This window comes from Lonchura striata, chromosome 38 (genome assembly GCF_046129695.1).
Source record: "Lonchura striata isolate bLonStr1 chromosome 38, bLonStr1.mat, whole genome shotgun sequence".
Taxonomy (NCBI): domain Eukaryota; kingdom Metazoa; phylum Chordata; class Aves; order Passeriformes; family Estrildidae; genus Lonchura; species Lonchura striata.
The window spans coordinates 2,759,182-2,774,387 of record NC_134640.1 but is presented as its reverse complement, the minus strand read 5'-3'; the positions used below and the strand labels follow the sequence as shown (position 1 = coordinate 2,774,387).

The 15,206-nt window shown below is 63.8% G+C and overlaps 1 protein-coding gene and 1 non-coding gene across 3 annotated transcripts in view; both read left to right on the top strand.

Annotated features, from left to right (window-relative positions):
* Positions 1–3,476: 3,476 nt before the first annotated feature.
* On the top strand, positions 3,477–6,395 carry LOC116184774 (uncharacterized). Of its 2 annotated transcripts, none has more exons than XR_013341542.1 (3): positions 3,477–3,592; positions 4,974–5,085; positions 6,058–6,395. It is a non-coding gene; the product is annotated as an uncharacterized LOC116184774 (transcript). The 2 variants fall into 2 exon arrangements; XR_013341543.1 differs by lacking the exon at positions 3,477–3,592 and adding an exon at positions 3,928–3,954.
* A 4,190-nt stretch (positions 6,396–10,585) lies between these two features.
* Positions 10,586–15,206, top strand: part of LOC110476712 (DNA polymerase delta catalytic subunit) — a 20,182-nt gene continuing 15,561 nt past the window's right edge. The window contains exons 1-5 of the mRNA XM_077789885.1: positions 10,586–10,666; positions 10,783–11,001; positions 12,338–12,466; positions 13,498–13,599; positions 14,158–14,451. Of these exons, the coding sequence (XP_077646011.1) occupies positions 10,586–10,666; positions 10,783–11,001; positions 12,338–12,466; positions 13,498–13,599; positions 14,158–14,451 (825 nt within the window). The remainder of the gene's footprint in view (positions 10,667–10,782; positions 11,002–12,337; positions 12,467–13,497; positions 13,600–14,157; positions 14,452–15,206) is intronic.

The window sequence follows — 15,206 nt, the reverse complement described above, 5'->3', positions numbered from 1 at the left end:
GTGCAGCCGCAGGGGCTGCAGCAGCTGCAGGATTTGGGGAGGATTTTTGGGTGGATTTTGGGGTTTTTAGGGTGGGTTTGGGGTGTTTTTTTGCCGTTTTTTGCCGTTTTTTGCCGTTTTTTCGCCGTTTTTTCCCAATTTTGCCCTTTTTAACCCCAATTTCCGCTCGCCAGGCCTGGTGCGGGCGCAGCCGCAGGGGCTGCAGCAGCTGCAGGATCTGGGGAGGATTTGGGGAGGATTTGGGGAGGATTTTTGGGTGGATTTTGGGGTTTTTGGGACAGATTTTGCCGTTTTTTTGCCGTTTTTTGGCGTTTTTTCGCCGTTTTTTCCCGATTTTGCCCTTTCTAACCCCAATTTCCTCGTTGCAGGCCTGGTGCGGGCGCAGCCGCAGGGGCTGCAGCAGCTGCAGGATCTGGGGAGGATCTGGGGAGGATTTTTGGGTGGATTTTGATGGTTTTGGGGTGTTTTTTTGCCGTTTTTCGCCGTTTTTTCGACGTTTTTTCGCCGTTTTTTCCCAATTTTGCCCTTTTTAACCCCAATTTCCGCTCCCCAGGCCTGGTGCGGGCGCAGCCGCAGGGGCTGCAGCAGCTGCAGGATCTGGGGAGGATTTTTGGGTGGATTTTGGTGGTTTTGGGGCGTTTTTTTGCCGTTTTTCGCCGTTTTTTCGCCGTTTTTTCCCGATTTTGGCCGTTTTAACCCCAATTTCTGCTCCCCAGGCCTGGTGCGGGCGCAGCCGCAGGGGCTGCAGCAGCTGCAGGATCTGGGGAGGATTTTTGGGTGGATTTTTGGGTGGATTTGGGGGATTTTGGAGTGTTTTTTTGCCGTTTTTTTGCCGTTTTTTGCTGTTTTTTCGCCGTTTTTTCCCGATTTTGCCCTTTTTAACCCCAATTTCCTCGTTGCAGGCCTGGTGCGGGCGCAGCCGCAGGGGCTGCAGCAGCTGCAGGATCTGGGGAGGATTTTTGGGTGGATTTTGGGGTTTTTAGGGCGGATTTTAGTGTTTTTTTGCCGTTTTTCGACGTTTTTTCGCCGTTTTTTCCCAATTTTGCCCTTTTTAACCCCAATTTCTGCTCCCCAGGCCTGGTGCGGGCGCAGCCGCAGGGGCTGCAGCAGCTGCAGGATCTGGGGAGGATCTGGGGAGGATTTTTGGGTGGATTTTGGTGGTTTTGGGGTGTTTTTTTGCCGTTTTTTTGCCGTTTTTCGCCGTTTTTCCCGATTTTGCCCTTTTTAACCCCAATTTCCTCGTTGCAGGCCTGGTGCGGGTGCAGCCGCAGGGGCTGCAGCAGCTGCAGGATCTGGGGAGGATTTTTGGGTGGATTTTGGGGTTTTTAGGGTGGGTTTGGGGTGTTTTTTTGCCGTTTTTTGCCGTTTTTAGCCGTTTTTTCGCCGTTTTTTCCCAATTTTGCCCTTTTTAACCCCAATTTCCGCTCGCCAGGCCTGGTGCGGGCGCAGCCGCAGGGGCTGCAGCAGCTGCAGGATCTGGGGAGGATTTGGGGAGGATTTGGGGAGGATTTTTGGGTGGATTTTGGGGTTTTTGGGACAGATTTTGCCGTTTTTTTGCCGTTTTTTGCCGTTTTTTCGCCGTTTTTTCCCGATTTTGCCCTTTCTAACCCCAATTTCCTCGTTGCAGGCCTGGTGCGGGCGCAGCCGCAGGGGCTGCAGCAGCTGCAGGATCTGGGGAGGATCTGGGGAGGATTTTTGGGTGGATTTTGATGGTTTTGGGGTGTTTTTTTGCCGTTTTTCGCCGTTTTTTCAACGTTTTTTCGCCGTTTTTTCCCAATTTTGCCCTTTTTAACCCCAATTTCCGCTCCCCAGGCCTGGTGCGGGCGCAGCCGCAGGGGCTGCAGCAGCTGCAGGATCTGGGGAGGATTTTTGGGTGGATTTTGGTGGTTTTGGGGCGTTTTTTTGCCGTTTTTCGCCGTTTTTTCGCCGTTTTTTCCCGATTTTGGCCGTTTTAACCCCAATTTCTGCTCCCCAGGCCTGGTGCGGGCGCAGCCGCAGGGGCTGCAGCAGCTGCAGGATCTGGGGAGGATTTTTGGGTGGATTTTTGGGTGGATTTGGGGGATTTTGGAGTGTTTTTTTGCCGTTTTTTTGCCGTTTTTTGCTGTTTTTTCGCCGTTTTTTCCCGATTTTGCCCTTTTTAACCCCAATTTCCTCGTTGCAGGCCTGGTGCGGGCGCAGCCGCAGGGGCTGCAGCAGCTGCAGGATCTGGGGAGGATTTTTGGGTGGATTTTGGGGTTTTTAGGGCGGATTTTAGTGTTTTTTTGCCGTTTTTCGACGTTTTTTCGCCGTTTTTTCCCAATTTTGCCCTTTTTAACCCCAATTTCTGCTCCCCAGGCCTGGTTCGGGCGCAGCCGCAGGGGCTGCAGCAGCTGCAGGATTTGGGGGGGCTGGAGGCGCTGGGGGCGGCCCTGCAGAGCCCCCAGCCCCCCCTGCGCGCCCGCGCCGCCTTCCTGCTGCACTGCCTGCTCCGCGAGCACCCGCCCCTCTCAGGTCAGCCCCAAAATCCCCCAAATTCACCCCAAAACCGCCCCGCGGCCCCCCCAACCGCCAGGCCCCGAAACGGCCCCAAACCGCCCCGAAATTCCCGCAAAAACCCCCGAAATTCCCGCAGAAACCCCCAAAATTCCCGCAGAAACCCCCGAAATTCCCTTCCCTGACCCCAAAATTCCCTTTCCTGACCCGAAATTCCCTTTCCTGACCCCAAAATTCCCGCAGAAACCCCAAAAATTCCCGCAGAAACCCCAAAAATTCCCGCAGAAACCCCCGAAATTCCCTTTCCTGACCCAAAATTCTCTTTCCTGACCCCAAAATCCCCAGAATTGACCCCAAATTCCCCAGGTTTCACCCCAAACCCCCAGAATTGACCCCAAAATCCTCAAATTTCACCCCAAACCCGCAGTAACCCAAAATCCCCGTTTCTCACCCCAAACCTACAATGACCCAAAATCCCTGTTTTTCGCCCCGAACCCACAATGACCCAAAATCCCTTTTTCTCACCCCAAACCCCCAATGACCCAAAATCCCCGTTTCTCACCCCAAACCCCCAATGACCCAAAATCACCTTTTTTTCCCCCAATCCCCGTTTCTCACCCCTACCCCCCAATGACCCAAAATCGCCGTTTCTCACCCCAAACCCTCAATGACCCAAAATCCCCGTTTTTCCCCCCAAATCCCCTTCTCTCACCCCAAACCCCCAATGACCCAAAATCGCCGTTTTTTCCCCCAAATCCCCATTTCTCACCCCAAACCCCCAATGACCCAAAATCCCCGTTTCTCACCCCAAACCCCCAATGACCCAAAATCCCCGTTTTTTCCCGCAATCCCCATTTCTCACCCCAAACCCCCAATGACCCAAAATCCCCGTTTTTTCCCCAAATCCCCGTTTTTCGCCCCAAACCCCCAATGACCCAAAATCGCCGTTTTTTCCCCCAATCCCCGTTTCTCACCCCAAACCCCCAGTGACCCAAAACCGCCGTTTTTCGCCCCAAACCGCAGGGCCGCTGCTGCAGCAGGGCCTGGTGGCGCGGGCGGCGGCGCTGCTGCGCTCGGAGCACGACGGCGCCCACGAGCACGGCCTGGGGCTGCTCTGCAGGTCAGACCCCCCCAAAATACCCAAAATCACCCAAAATCACCCAAAATAACCAAAATCCCCGAAATCCCGGGAAAAAAACCCAAAAATCCCGGGAAAAAAACCCAAAAATGGGGGGAAACACCCAGGGAAGGGGAGGGGCTTGGGGGCCACGAGCACGGCCTGGGGCTGCTCTGCAGGTCAGACCCTCCCAAAATACCCAAAATCACCAAAATAACCCAAAATAACCCAAAATAACCCAAAAAACCCAAAACCCCGGGAAAAAAACCCAAAAATCCCAGGAAAAAACCCCAAAAATGGGGGGAAACACCCAGGGAAGGGGAGGGGTTTTGGGGCCACGAGCACGGCCTGGGGCTGCTCTGCAGGTGAGACCCTCCCAAAATCACCAAAATACCCCAAAATCACCCAAAATCACCCAAAATCACCCAAAATAACCCAAAATAACCCAAAAAATCCCCGAAATCCCAGGAAAAAAACCCAAAATCCCGGAAAAAAACCCAAAAATCCAGGGGAAAAAACATCAAAATTTGGGCGGCAAGGGGAGGGGCTGGGGGCACTGAGGGGATGGAAACCCCTCCTCAAATCCCCAAAATCCCCCAAAAAAACCCAAAATGCCCCAAAAAAACCCCAAATCCACAAAATCCTGCCCAAAAAAATCAAACATTCTGGGGAAAAAACATCAAAATTTGGGGGGCAAAATGCCCAAAATCCTCCAAAATCCTCGACATGTCATTTTTGTTGTGATTTGGGTGATTTTGGGCTGTTTTGGAGGATTTTTGGGTGGATTTTGGGTGTTTTTTGGGCTGTTTTGGGGGATTTTTGCCGTTTCTGTTACAAATTTTCCCAAAATCGCCGTTTTTCGCCCCAGCCTGGCCGCGGGCAGCCCCGAGGGGCTCCGGGAGTGCCGGGCCTGCTTTGGGGGGATTTTTGGGGCTGTTTTTGGGGATTTTGGGGCAGTTTTTGGGTGTTTTTTGGGCCGTTTTGGGGGATTTTTGCCATTTCTGTTACAAATTTTCCCAAAATCGCCGTTTTTCACCCCAGCCTGGCCGCGGGCAGCCCCGAGGGGCTCCGGGAGTGCCGGGCCTGCTTTGGGGGGGTTTGGGGGATTTTTGGGGCTGTTTTGGGGCAGTTTTTGGGTGTTTTTTGGGCTGTTTTGGGGGATTTTTGCCGTTTCTGTTACAAATTTTCCCAAAATCGCCGTTTTTCGCCCCAGCCTGGCCGCGGGCAGCCCCGAGGGGCTCCGGGAGTGCCGGGCCTGCTTTGGGGGGGTTTGGGGGATTTCTGGGGCTGTTTTGGGGGATTTTTGGGTGTTTTTTGGGCTGTTTTGGGGGATTTTTGCCGTTTCCGTGTTGGATTTTCCCAAAATCGCCGTTTTTCACCCCAGCCTGGCCGCGGGCAGCCCCGAGGGGCTCCGGGAGTGCCGGGACCCCGCGCTGGGGCTGGAGGAGCTGCTGCGGCAGCGCCGGGAGCAGCTGCGGGACCTCGACCAGTTCCAGGTGCCTTTGGGGTGAAATCCGCCAGTTTTGGGCAAAAAATAACCTGGGGAAATTCCGGGGGGGTTTGGGGTGAAATCCGCCGGTTTTGGGCAAAAAATAACCTGGGGAAATTCCGGGGGGGTTTGGGGGAAAATCCGCCCGTTTTGGGCAAAAAAACAACCAGGGGAAATTCCGGGGGGGTTTGGGGTGAAATCCGCCGGTTTTGGGCAAAAAAACAACCGGGGGAAATTCCAGAGGGTTTGGGGTGAAATCCGCCGGTTTTGGGCAAAAAAACAACCGGGGGAAATTCCAGAGGGGTTTGGGGGAAAATCCTGAGAATTTGGGCAAAAAAACAACCGGGGGAAATTCCAGAGGGGTTTGGGGGAAAATCCTGAGAATTTGGGCAAAATGGGGGCGGAATTTCCAGGGGGTTTGGGGGAAAATCCGGGGATTTTGGGCAAAATGGGGGGGGGGCAATTCCAGAGGGGTTTGGGGTAAAACCTGGAGGTTTTGGGCAAAAAACAACCCGGGGGAAATTCCAGAGGGTTTGGGGTGAAATCCGCCCGTTTTGGGCAAAATGGGGGCGGAATTTCCAGAGGGGTTTGGGGTGAAATCCTGAGAATTTAGGCAAAAACCAACCAGGGGGAAATTCCGGGGGGTTTGGGGTGAAATCCGGGGGTTTTGGGGAGGGAATTAATGAGATTTTGGGGGGCGGGGGGGGGGGGGGGCGTGAAATTCCTGGTATTTTTGGGGCAAATCCTCGGGATTTTGGGGAAAAATCCCTGGAATTTTGGGGCAGCAATCTGTGGGATTTTAAGGGAGGAAATCTGTGGGATTTTGACGAAAATTTGAAGGTTTTTTTGGGGGTAAAAACCCTCGAGATTTTGGGGTAAAAACTCTCGGGATTTTGGGGCTAATTCCCGGGATTTTGGTGCTAATTCCTGGGATTTTGGGGCAAATTCCCGGGATTTTGAGGCTGGTTCCCCCCTGCAGGAGGAGCTGGAATTCTGCGAGCGGCTGCTGCAGCTCTGCTTCGAGACCCCCCCGGAGGAATCCACCATGGACCGATGACCCCAAAACTGCCCGAAATTGCCCCAAAATTGCCCCAAAACCGTCCGGAGTTCCCCCAAAACTCCCTCCCGGGGGGTCTCCGGCCCCCCGAAAAGCCCCGGGACCCTCGAGCCGCCCCCGGGCCGGGCCCTGCCGGGGGTTGGGGGCGGCAGAAGCGGCGTCGGAAAGGAGAAAATGGGGAAAAAACCCAAAATCGCCCAATTTCAGCGGCGCGCGGGGGCGTGGTTATGCTAATGAAGAGGCGTGGTTATGCTAACGAGCGCCGTTGCCATGGTGATTGTGGGCGTGGCCTCGCCGCGGCAACCGCGTCCCGGTGGGCGGGGCCTCCCCGCGCGCTCTCGCCTCTCATTGGTCCGCCGCCGTTTCCCGCGGGCGCTCTCGCCGCCCATTGGTCGGCGCGGCGGCGCTGCGGGCGCTGATTGGCCGGCGGCCGTTACCGGGCCCGGTGCGGCTCCGGCATGGCGGCGGCGCTGGAGGAGGCGGCGGGCACCGTGAGCTGGTGGGGGCTGTCCCCGGCGCTGGATCTCCGCCTGCACCGTGAGCCCCGCGCCCCCCGCCGCTCCCGCCGCTCCCGCCGCCGCCGCTCCCGGTGACCGCGGCCGCTCCCGGTTCCCGCAGTGCCGGCGGAGCCCGCGGCGGAGGCCTCGGTGCTGCTGCTGGGGGCGGCGGACGGGCGGCACCTGCTGCTGACGGCGGCGCGGGCCCGCCGGGCACCGGCCCGCGCCATCACCGTACGGACCGGCCCCGGGGGGGGGCACCGGGAGGGGGCACCGGGCACCGGGCTCGGTATCGCGGGCCCGGCGGTGAGGCGGGGTGAGGCTGCCGGGCGGGGCTCTGCCGGTGTTACCGGGGTTACCGGGGTTATCCCGGTGCTCCCGGGGTTCTCCCGCGGTTATCCCGGTGCTCCCGGGGTTATCCCGGTGCTCCCGGGGCTCTCCGGTGCTACCGGGGCTCTCCGGTGCCCCGCAGCTGTTCGTGGCGGAGCAGAGCCCCGAGCCCGTGGCTCGCCAGCTCCTGTTCCTGCTGCTGGCGCTGGAGGCCCCGGAGCGGCCCCGGCCCGCAGGTACCGGAGACCCCCGGTGACCCCCCGGTGACCCCCCGGTGTCCCGGTACCCCGCCCCGGTGCCCCCCGGTGTCCCTGTGACCCCCGGTGACCCCCGTTAACCCCGGTTTCCCCCGGGGTGCCCTTTGGTGTCCCGGTTCCCCCCGTTTCCCCCGCTGTCCCGGTTTCCCGCTGTCCCGTTTCCCCCCGGTTTCCCGGTGTCCTGGTTTCCCGTTTCCCCCGGTTCCCCGTTTCCCCCGCTAACCCCGTTTCCCGGTGTTCCCGCTGTCCCGTTCCCCGGTTTCCCGCTGTCCCGTTTCTCCCCGTTTCCCGGTGTTCCCGCTGTCCCGTTTCCCGTTCCCGTTTTCCCCGTTCCCGGTGTTCCCGCTGTCCCGTTTCCCGGTTCCCTCGCTAACCCCGCTGTCCCGTTTCCCCCGTTTCCCGGTTCCCGTTCCCGGTTCCCGTTCCCGTTTCCCGGTGTCCCGGTTTCCTCGCTAACCCCGCTATCCCGGTTCCCGTTTCCCGGTGTCCCGTTTCCCGCTAACCCCGCTGTCCCGTTTCCCCCGGTTCCCGGTTCCCGGTGTTCCCGCTGTCCCGTTTCCCGGTTTCCCCGCTAACCCCGTTTCCCCCGGTTCCCGTTTCCCCCGTTTCCCGTTTCCCCCGTTTCCCGTTTCCCGGTGTTCCCGGTGTCCCGTTTCCCGCTAACCCCGCTGTCCCGTTTCCCCCGTTTCCCGTTTCCCGGTGTTCCCGTTTCCCGGTTTCCCGCTGTTCCCGCTGTTCCCGCTGTTCCCGGTGTTCCCGGTGTCCCGTTTCCTGCTAACCCCGCTGTCCCGTTTCCCCCGGTTCCCGTTTCCCGCTGTCCCCGGTTCCCGCTGTTCCCGGTGTTCCCGGTGTCCCGTTTCCCGGTGTTCCCGGTTCCCGGTGTTCCCGGTGTTCCCGGTGTCCCGTTTCCCGCTAATCCCGCTGTCCCGTTTCCCGGTTCCCTCGCTAACCCCGCTGTCCCGTTTCCCGGTTCCCGGTGTTCCCGTTTCCCGCTGTCCCGTTTCCCGGTGTTCCCGGTGTTCCCGGTGCCGCAGCCCGCGCGGCCGCGCTGCTGGAGCTGCTGGGCTCGGGCTCGCTGCGGCCGGGAACGGCGGCGCTGCTGCGGGAGGCGGCGGCCCGGCTGCGCCGCTGGCTCCGCTCCGACCGGCACCGGGACCGGGACCGGGACCCGCCCCGGCACCGGGACCCGCACCGGGACTGGGACGCGCCCGCCGACCTCCGCCTCATGAAGGTCAGAGCCGCCACCGGCACCGGGCAGCGGGGCGGGACACCGGGACCGACCGGGACCGGGGACACCGGGACTGACCGGGAACTCTGGGACCGGGGACACCGGGACCAGAGACACCAGGACCGGGAACACTGGGACCGACCGGGACCGGGGATACCGGGACTGGGGATACCGGGACTGACCGGGACACCAGGACCGACCGGGACCGGGGACACCGGGACTGACCGGGACCAGAGACCCGGGACCGGGGATACCGGGACTGACCGGGAACTCCGGGACCGGGGATACCGGGACCAGAGACACCGGGACCGGGAACACTGGGACCGACCGGGACCGGGGATACCAGGAACTCCGGGACCGGGGATACCGGGACTGACCAGGACCGGGGACACCGGGAACTCCGGGACCGGGGACACCGGGACCAGAGACACCAGGACCGGGAACACTGGGACCGACCGGGACCGGGGATACCGGGACTGACCCGGGACCAGAGACACCGGGACCGGGGATACCGCATCAACCAGGACCAGGGACACCGGGACTGACCAGGACCGGGGATACCGGGACCAGGGATACCGGGACTGGGGATACCGGGACCAACCGGGACTGACCGGGACCAGGGACACCGGGACTGGGACACTGGGACTGACCGGGACTGGGGATACCGGGACCAGGGATACCGGGACTGGGGATACCGGGACCAACCGGGACCAGGGACACCGGGACTGACCGGGACTGGGACACCGGTACCGGGGTTCTGGGGATACCGGGAGAGAAGGGCTGGCCGGTACCGGGTGCCGGGAAACCGGGACTGGCCGGTACCAGGGTTCTGGGGAACACCGGGACAACACCGCGAGTGTCCGGTACCGGCTCTCGGGGTCCCGGTGCTGTCCGGTACCGGGAGCCAGGTCACCGGGACTGTCCGGTACCGGGAGCCGGGTCACCGGTTCTGTCCGGTACCGGCTCTCGGGGTCCCGGTGCTGTCCGGTACCGGCTCTCAGGGTCCCGGTGCTCTCCGGTACCGGCTCTCAGGGTCCCGGTGCTGTCCGGTACCGGCTCTCAGGGTCACCGGGACTGTCCGGTACCGGCTCTCAGGGTCCCGGTGCTGTCCGGTACCGGCTCTCAGGGTCACCGGGACTGTCCGGTACCGGGAGCCGGGTCACCGGTTCTGTCCGGTACCGGCTCTCAGGGTCACCGGTTCTGTCCGGTACCGGCTCTCAGGGTCCCGGTGCTGTCCGGTACCGGCTCTCGGGGTCCCGGTGCTGTCCGGTACCGGCTCTCAGGGTCACCGGGACTGTCCGGTACCGGCTCTCAGGGTCCCGGTGCTGTCCGGTACCGGCTCTCGGGGTCCCGGTTCTGTCCGGTACCGGAGCCGGGTCACCGGGACTGTCCGGTACCGGCTCTTGGGGTCCCGGTTCTGTCCGGTACCGGCTCTCGGGGTCCCGGTACCGGCTCTCAGGGTCCCGGTGCTGTCCGGTACCGGCTCTCAGGGTCCCGGTGCTGTCCGGTACCGGCTCTTGGGGTCCCGGTTCTGTCCGGTACCGGCTCTCGGGGTCTTGGTGCTGTCCGGTACCGGCTCTCATTGTCCCGGTGCTGTCCGGTACCGGCTCTCGGGGTCCCGGTTCTGTCCGGTACCGGCTCTCAGGGTCCCGGTGCTGTCCGGTACCGGCTCTCAGGGTCCCGGTGCTGTCCGGTACCGGCTCTTGGGGTCCCGGTTCTGTCCGGTACCGGCTCTCGGGGTCTTGGTGCTGTCCGGTACCGGCTCTCATTGTCCCGGTGCTGTCCGGTACCGGCTCTCGGGGTCCCGGTTCTGTCCGGTACCGGCTCTCAGGGTCCCGGTGCTGTCCGGTACCGGCTCTCGGGGTCCCGGGACTGTCCGGTACCGGAGCCGGGTCACCGGGACTGTCCGGTACCGGCTCTTGGGGTCCCGGTTCTGTCCGGTACCGGCTCTCAGGGTCCCGGTGCTCTCCGGTACCGGCTCTCGGGGTCCCGGTGCTCTCCGGTACCGGCTCTCGGGGTCCCGGTGCTCTCCGGTACCGGCTCTCAGGGTCCCGGTGCTCTCCGGTACCGGCTCTCGGGGTCCCGGTGCTCTCCGGTACCGGCTCTCAGGGTCCCGGTGCTCTCCGGTACCGGCTCTCATGGTCCCGGTGCTGTCCGGTACCGGCTCTCATGGTCCCGGTGCTGTCCGGTACCGGCTCTCATGGTCTCGGTTCTGTCCGGTACCGGCTCTCGGGGTCCCGGTGCTCTCCGGTACCGGCCCTCGGGGTCCCGGTGCTCTCCGGTACCGGCTCTCGGGGTCCCGGTGCTCTCCGGTACCGGGCTGCTCCTCCCGCAGTGCCGGGACCGGGACGCGCTCGAGGCGGTTCTGCGGCGCTGGGAGCGGGCGCTGCCGGGCCCGGGATCCGAACCGGGGCCGGTACCGGAGGCCGAACCGGGGCCGGTACCGGGGCCCCCGGGCTGGGACCGGCGGCTGCGGCGGCGCCTCGGGCCCCGTTACGAGTCCCGGGCGGCCGTGGCGGATTGGGAGCTGCGGATGGTGCTGCACCCGCGCGGGGTAACGGCGGCACCGGGACACCGGGGGGGACACCGGGACACCGGTGGGGATACCGGGACAGCGGGACAGCGAGGGGACACCGGGACACCGGTGGGACACCGGGGGGGACACCGGGACACCGGGGGGGATACCGGGACACCGGGGGGGACACGGGGACACCGGGGGGGACACCGGGACACCGGGGGGACACCGGGGATAGCGAGGATACCGGGACACCAGGGGGGATACCGGGACACCGGGGGGGACACCGGGGGGGACACTGGGACACCGGGGGGACACCGGGACGGGGCGGGGACACCGGGGACAGCGGTGGGACACCGGGGACAGCAGGGATACCGGGGTGGACACCGGGACACCGGTGGGACACCGGGGGGGACACCGGGACAGCGGGGGGGATACCAGGACAGCGAGGGGGACACCGGGACGGGACGGGGACACCGGGGGGACACCGGGACACCGGGGGGGACACCGGGACACCAGGGGGGATACCGGGGGGGATACCGGGGACAGCGGCGGGACACCGGGGGAATACCGGGACAGCGAGGGGGACACCGGGACGGGGCGGGGACACCGGGACACCGGGGGGGATACCGGGACAGACACCGGGACACCGGGACGGGGACACCGGGACACCGGGGGGACACCGGGACACCGGGGGGGACACCGGGACAGCGGGACAGACACCGGGACACCGGGGGGATACCGGGACACCGGGACAGCGAGGGGACACCGGGACGGGGCGGGGACACCGGGGGGACAGCGGGGATACCGGGGACAGCGAGGGGGACACCGGGACAGACACCGGGACACCGGGACGGGGCGGAGACACCGGGACACCGCGGGGGACACCGGGGAGAACGGGGAACACCGGGGAGGTCCCGGTAAATACCGGACGGGGACCCGGGGACAGCCGGGAAGCCTCGGGGACATCCCGGGGGGGGACACCGGGGAGCGGGAGGGGACAGCGGGGAGGTCCCGGTAAATACCGGACGGGGACACCGGGGACAGCGGGGAGGTCCCGGTAAATACCGGCGGGACACCGGGGAGAACGGGGGACAGCGGGGAGGTCCCGGTAAATACCGGACGGGGACACCGGGGACAGCGGGGAGGTCCCGGTAAATACCGGCGGGACACCGGGGAGAACGGGGGACAGCGGGGAGGTCCCGGTAAATACCGGACGGGAACACCGGGGACCGGGAGGGGACAGCGGGGAGGTCCCGGTAAATACCGGACGGGGACCCGGGGACACCGGGGACAGCCCCGAGGGCTTTTCCCGGGATCCCGGCGGCTCCGGGCCCCGGCCGGTGTCCCCGAGGCCACCCCCGGTGTCCCCAAGGCCACGTCGGTGTCACCGGGCGAGTTCGGGCGCTGGCGGGAGAACGGCGACGCCTTCGGGGGAGGCGGCGCGACCCCGAACCCGACGGTGCTGAGCGACCCCCGGCCCCGCGCCGTGAGTGCACCGGGGGTAACGGGGGGTAACGGGGGATTAACGGGGAGGGATTAACGGGGAGGGATTAACGGGGGATAACGGGGGGAATAACGGGGGGATAACGGGGGATAACGGGGGATTAACGGGGGATAACGGGGAGGGATTAACGGGGAGGAATAACGGGGATAACGGGGGATTAACGGGGGATTAAGGGGGGATAACGGGGAGGGATTAACGGGGGATTAACGGGGGGGGATAACGGGGATAACGGGGAGGGATTAACGGGGGATTAAGGGGGGATAACGGGGGATTAACGGGAGGATAACGGGGGGGAATAACGGGGGATTAACGGGGGGGAATAACGGGGGGATAACGGGGATAACGGGGGATTAACGGGAGGATAACGGGGGATAACGGGGATAACGGGGAGGGATTAACGGGAGGATAATGGGGGGATAACGGGGGGATTAACGGGGGATTAACGGGAGGATAACGGGGGGAATAACGGGGGATTAACGGGGGATAACGGGGGGAATAACGGGGGATTAACGGGAGGATAACGGGGGATGAACGGGGGATAACGGGGAGGGATTAACGGGGAGGGATTAACGGGGGATAACGGGGAGGGATTAACGGGGGATAACGGGGGATTAACGGGAGGATAACGGGAGGGATTAACGGGGGATTATGGGGGAATAACGGGGGATTAACGGGGGGGGATAACGGGGGGATAACGGGGAGGGATTAACGGGGGATTAAGGGGGGGATAACGGGGGGATAACGGGAAGGGATTAACGGGGGATAACGGGGAGGGATTAACGGGGGATTAACGGGGGATAACGGGGGATTAATGGGGGGATAACGGGGGATAACGGGGAGGGATTAACGGGGGATAACGGGGGATTAACGGGGGGATAACGGGGGAATAACAGGGGATAACGGGGGATTAACGGGAGGATAATGGGGGGGATAACGGGAGGGATTAACGGGGGGGATAATGGGAGAGGGTTACGGGGGGGTACCGGGGGGTCCCGGGGGTCCCGGGCTGACGGCCGCCGCGCCCCCAGGACGGGCAGTCGCGGTCGCCGCCCGCCTACTGGGGGGACACGGTCACCGGCCCGTTCCTCAGCTTCGGCCTCGGGCCCGGCGGGCACCGGAGCGGCGCGGAGGTGGGGGGGGGGATTGGGGGGGGGTCGCACGGGACCGGGGGGGTTATTGGGGGGGGTCGCACGGGACCGGGAGGTTATTTTGGGGGGTTTATTTTGGGGCGGGGTTTATTTTGGGGCGGGGGTCTTACGGGACAGGGGGGGTTATTTTGGGGGGTTTATTTTGGGGGATTATTTTGGGGCGGGGGTCTCCCGGAACCGGGGGGGTTATTTTGGGGCGGGGGTCTCACGGGACAGGGAGGGTTATTTTGGGGGGGTTTATTTTGGGGGGTTATTTTGGGGCGGGGGTCTCACGGGACAGTGGGGGTTCATTTTGGGGGGGTTATTTTGGGGCGGGGGTCTCACGGGACAGTGGGGGTTCATTTTGGGGGGTTTATTTTGGGGCGGGGGTCTCACGGCACACGGGGTTATTTTGGGGCGGGGGTCTCACGGGACCGGGGGGGTTTATTTTGGGGGGTTTATTTTGGGGCGGGGGTCTCACGGGACCGGGGGGGTTTATTTTGGGGGGATTATTTTGGGGGGGTTATTTTGGGGCGGGGGTCTCACGGGACCCCTCCCCAGAGCGCCTCCGAGCTGTCGCTGGCCGCGGTCACGGCGCTGCTGCACGAGCTGCTCACCGGGGAGCCCCCCCCGGGGGACCCCCGAAATGGGGACCCCCGAAATGGGGACCCCCAAACCGGGGACCCCCAGACCGGGGACCCCCAAACCGGGGACCCCCAGACCGGAGACCCCCGAAATGGGGACCGGGACCCCCATGCAGGGGACCCCCAAACCGGGGACCCCCCCACCGGGGAGCGGGACCCCCCCAGTGACGACCCCAACCCGCTGGGTGAGTGCCCCGGGCCCCCCCCGAGTGTCCCCGACCCCCCCAGACACCCCAAATCCTTCCTTGGCCCCCCAAACCCCCCCAGGACCCCCAAATCCTCCCCCGGGACCCCAAATCTCCCCCCCAGGACCCCCAAAACGCCCCCAAATCTCACTCCTCAGACCCCCCAGGACCCCCCAATCTCCCCCAGATCCCCCCAGATCTCCCCCAGACCCCCAAAACCCCCCACCAGACCCCCCAGGACCCCAAAATCTGCCCCGGACCCCCCCAGACCCCCAGGACCCCCCCAGGACCCCCCCAGACCCTCCAGCCCCCCCCAGGGACCCCCAAATCCCCCCCAAATCTCCCCCAGCCCCCCCAGGACCCCCCCAAATCCCCCCCAAACCCCCCCAGGACCCCCCAAATCCCCCCCAAATCCCCCCAGGACCCCCAAACCCCCCCAGGACCCCCCGAAACCCCCCGCCCCTCCCCCCAGGACCCCCAAACCCCCCCAGGACCCCCCCAAACCCCCCGCCCCTCCCCCCCAGGACCCCCGAAACCCCCCCAGCCCCCCCGAAACCCCCCGCCCCTCCCCCAGGGCCCTGGCTCCGCTGCCGCTCCGGATCCGGTTCCTGCCCTTGGGGGACCCCCCCGCGACCCCCGCCCGCCTCGGGGGGCTCTGCCAGCTGCTGGTGCTGGCTGGAGGTGGGCGGGGTCCTGGGGGGGATTGGGGGGATTTGGGGGTCCTGGGGGGGATTGGGGGGGGATTGGGGGGGATTGGGGGGTCCTGGGGGGGGTTTGGGGG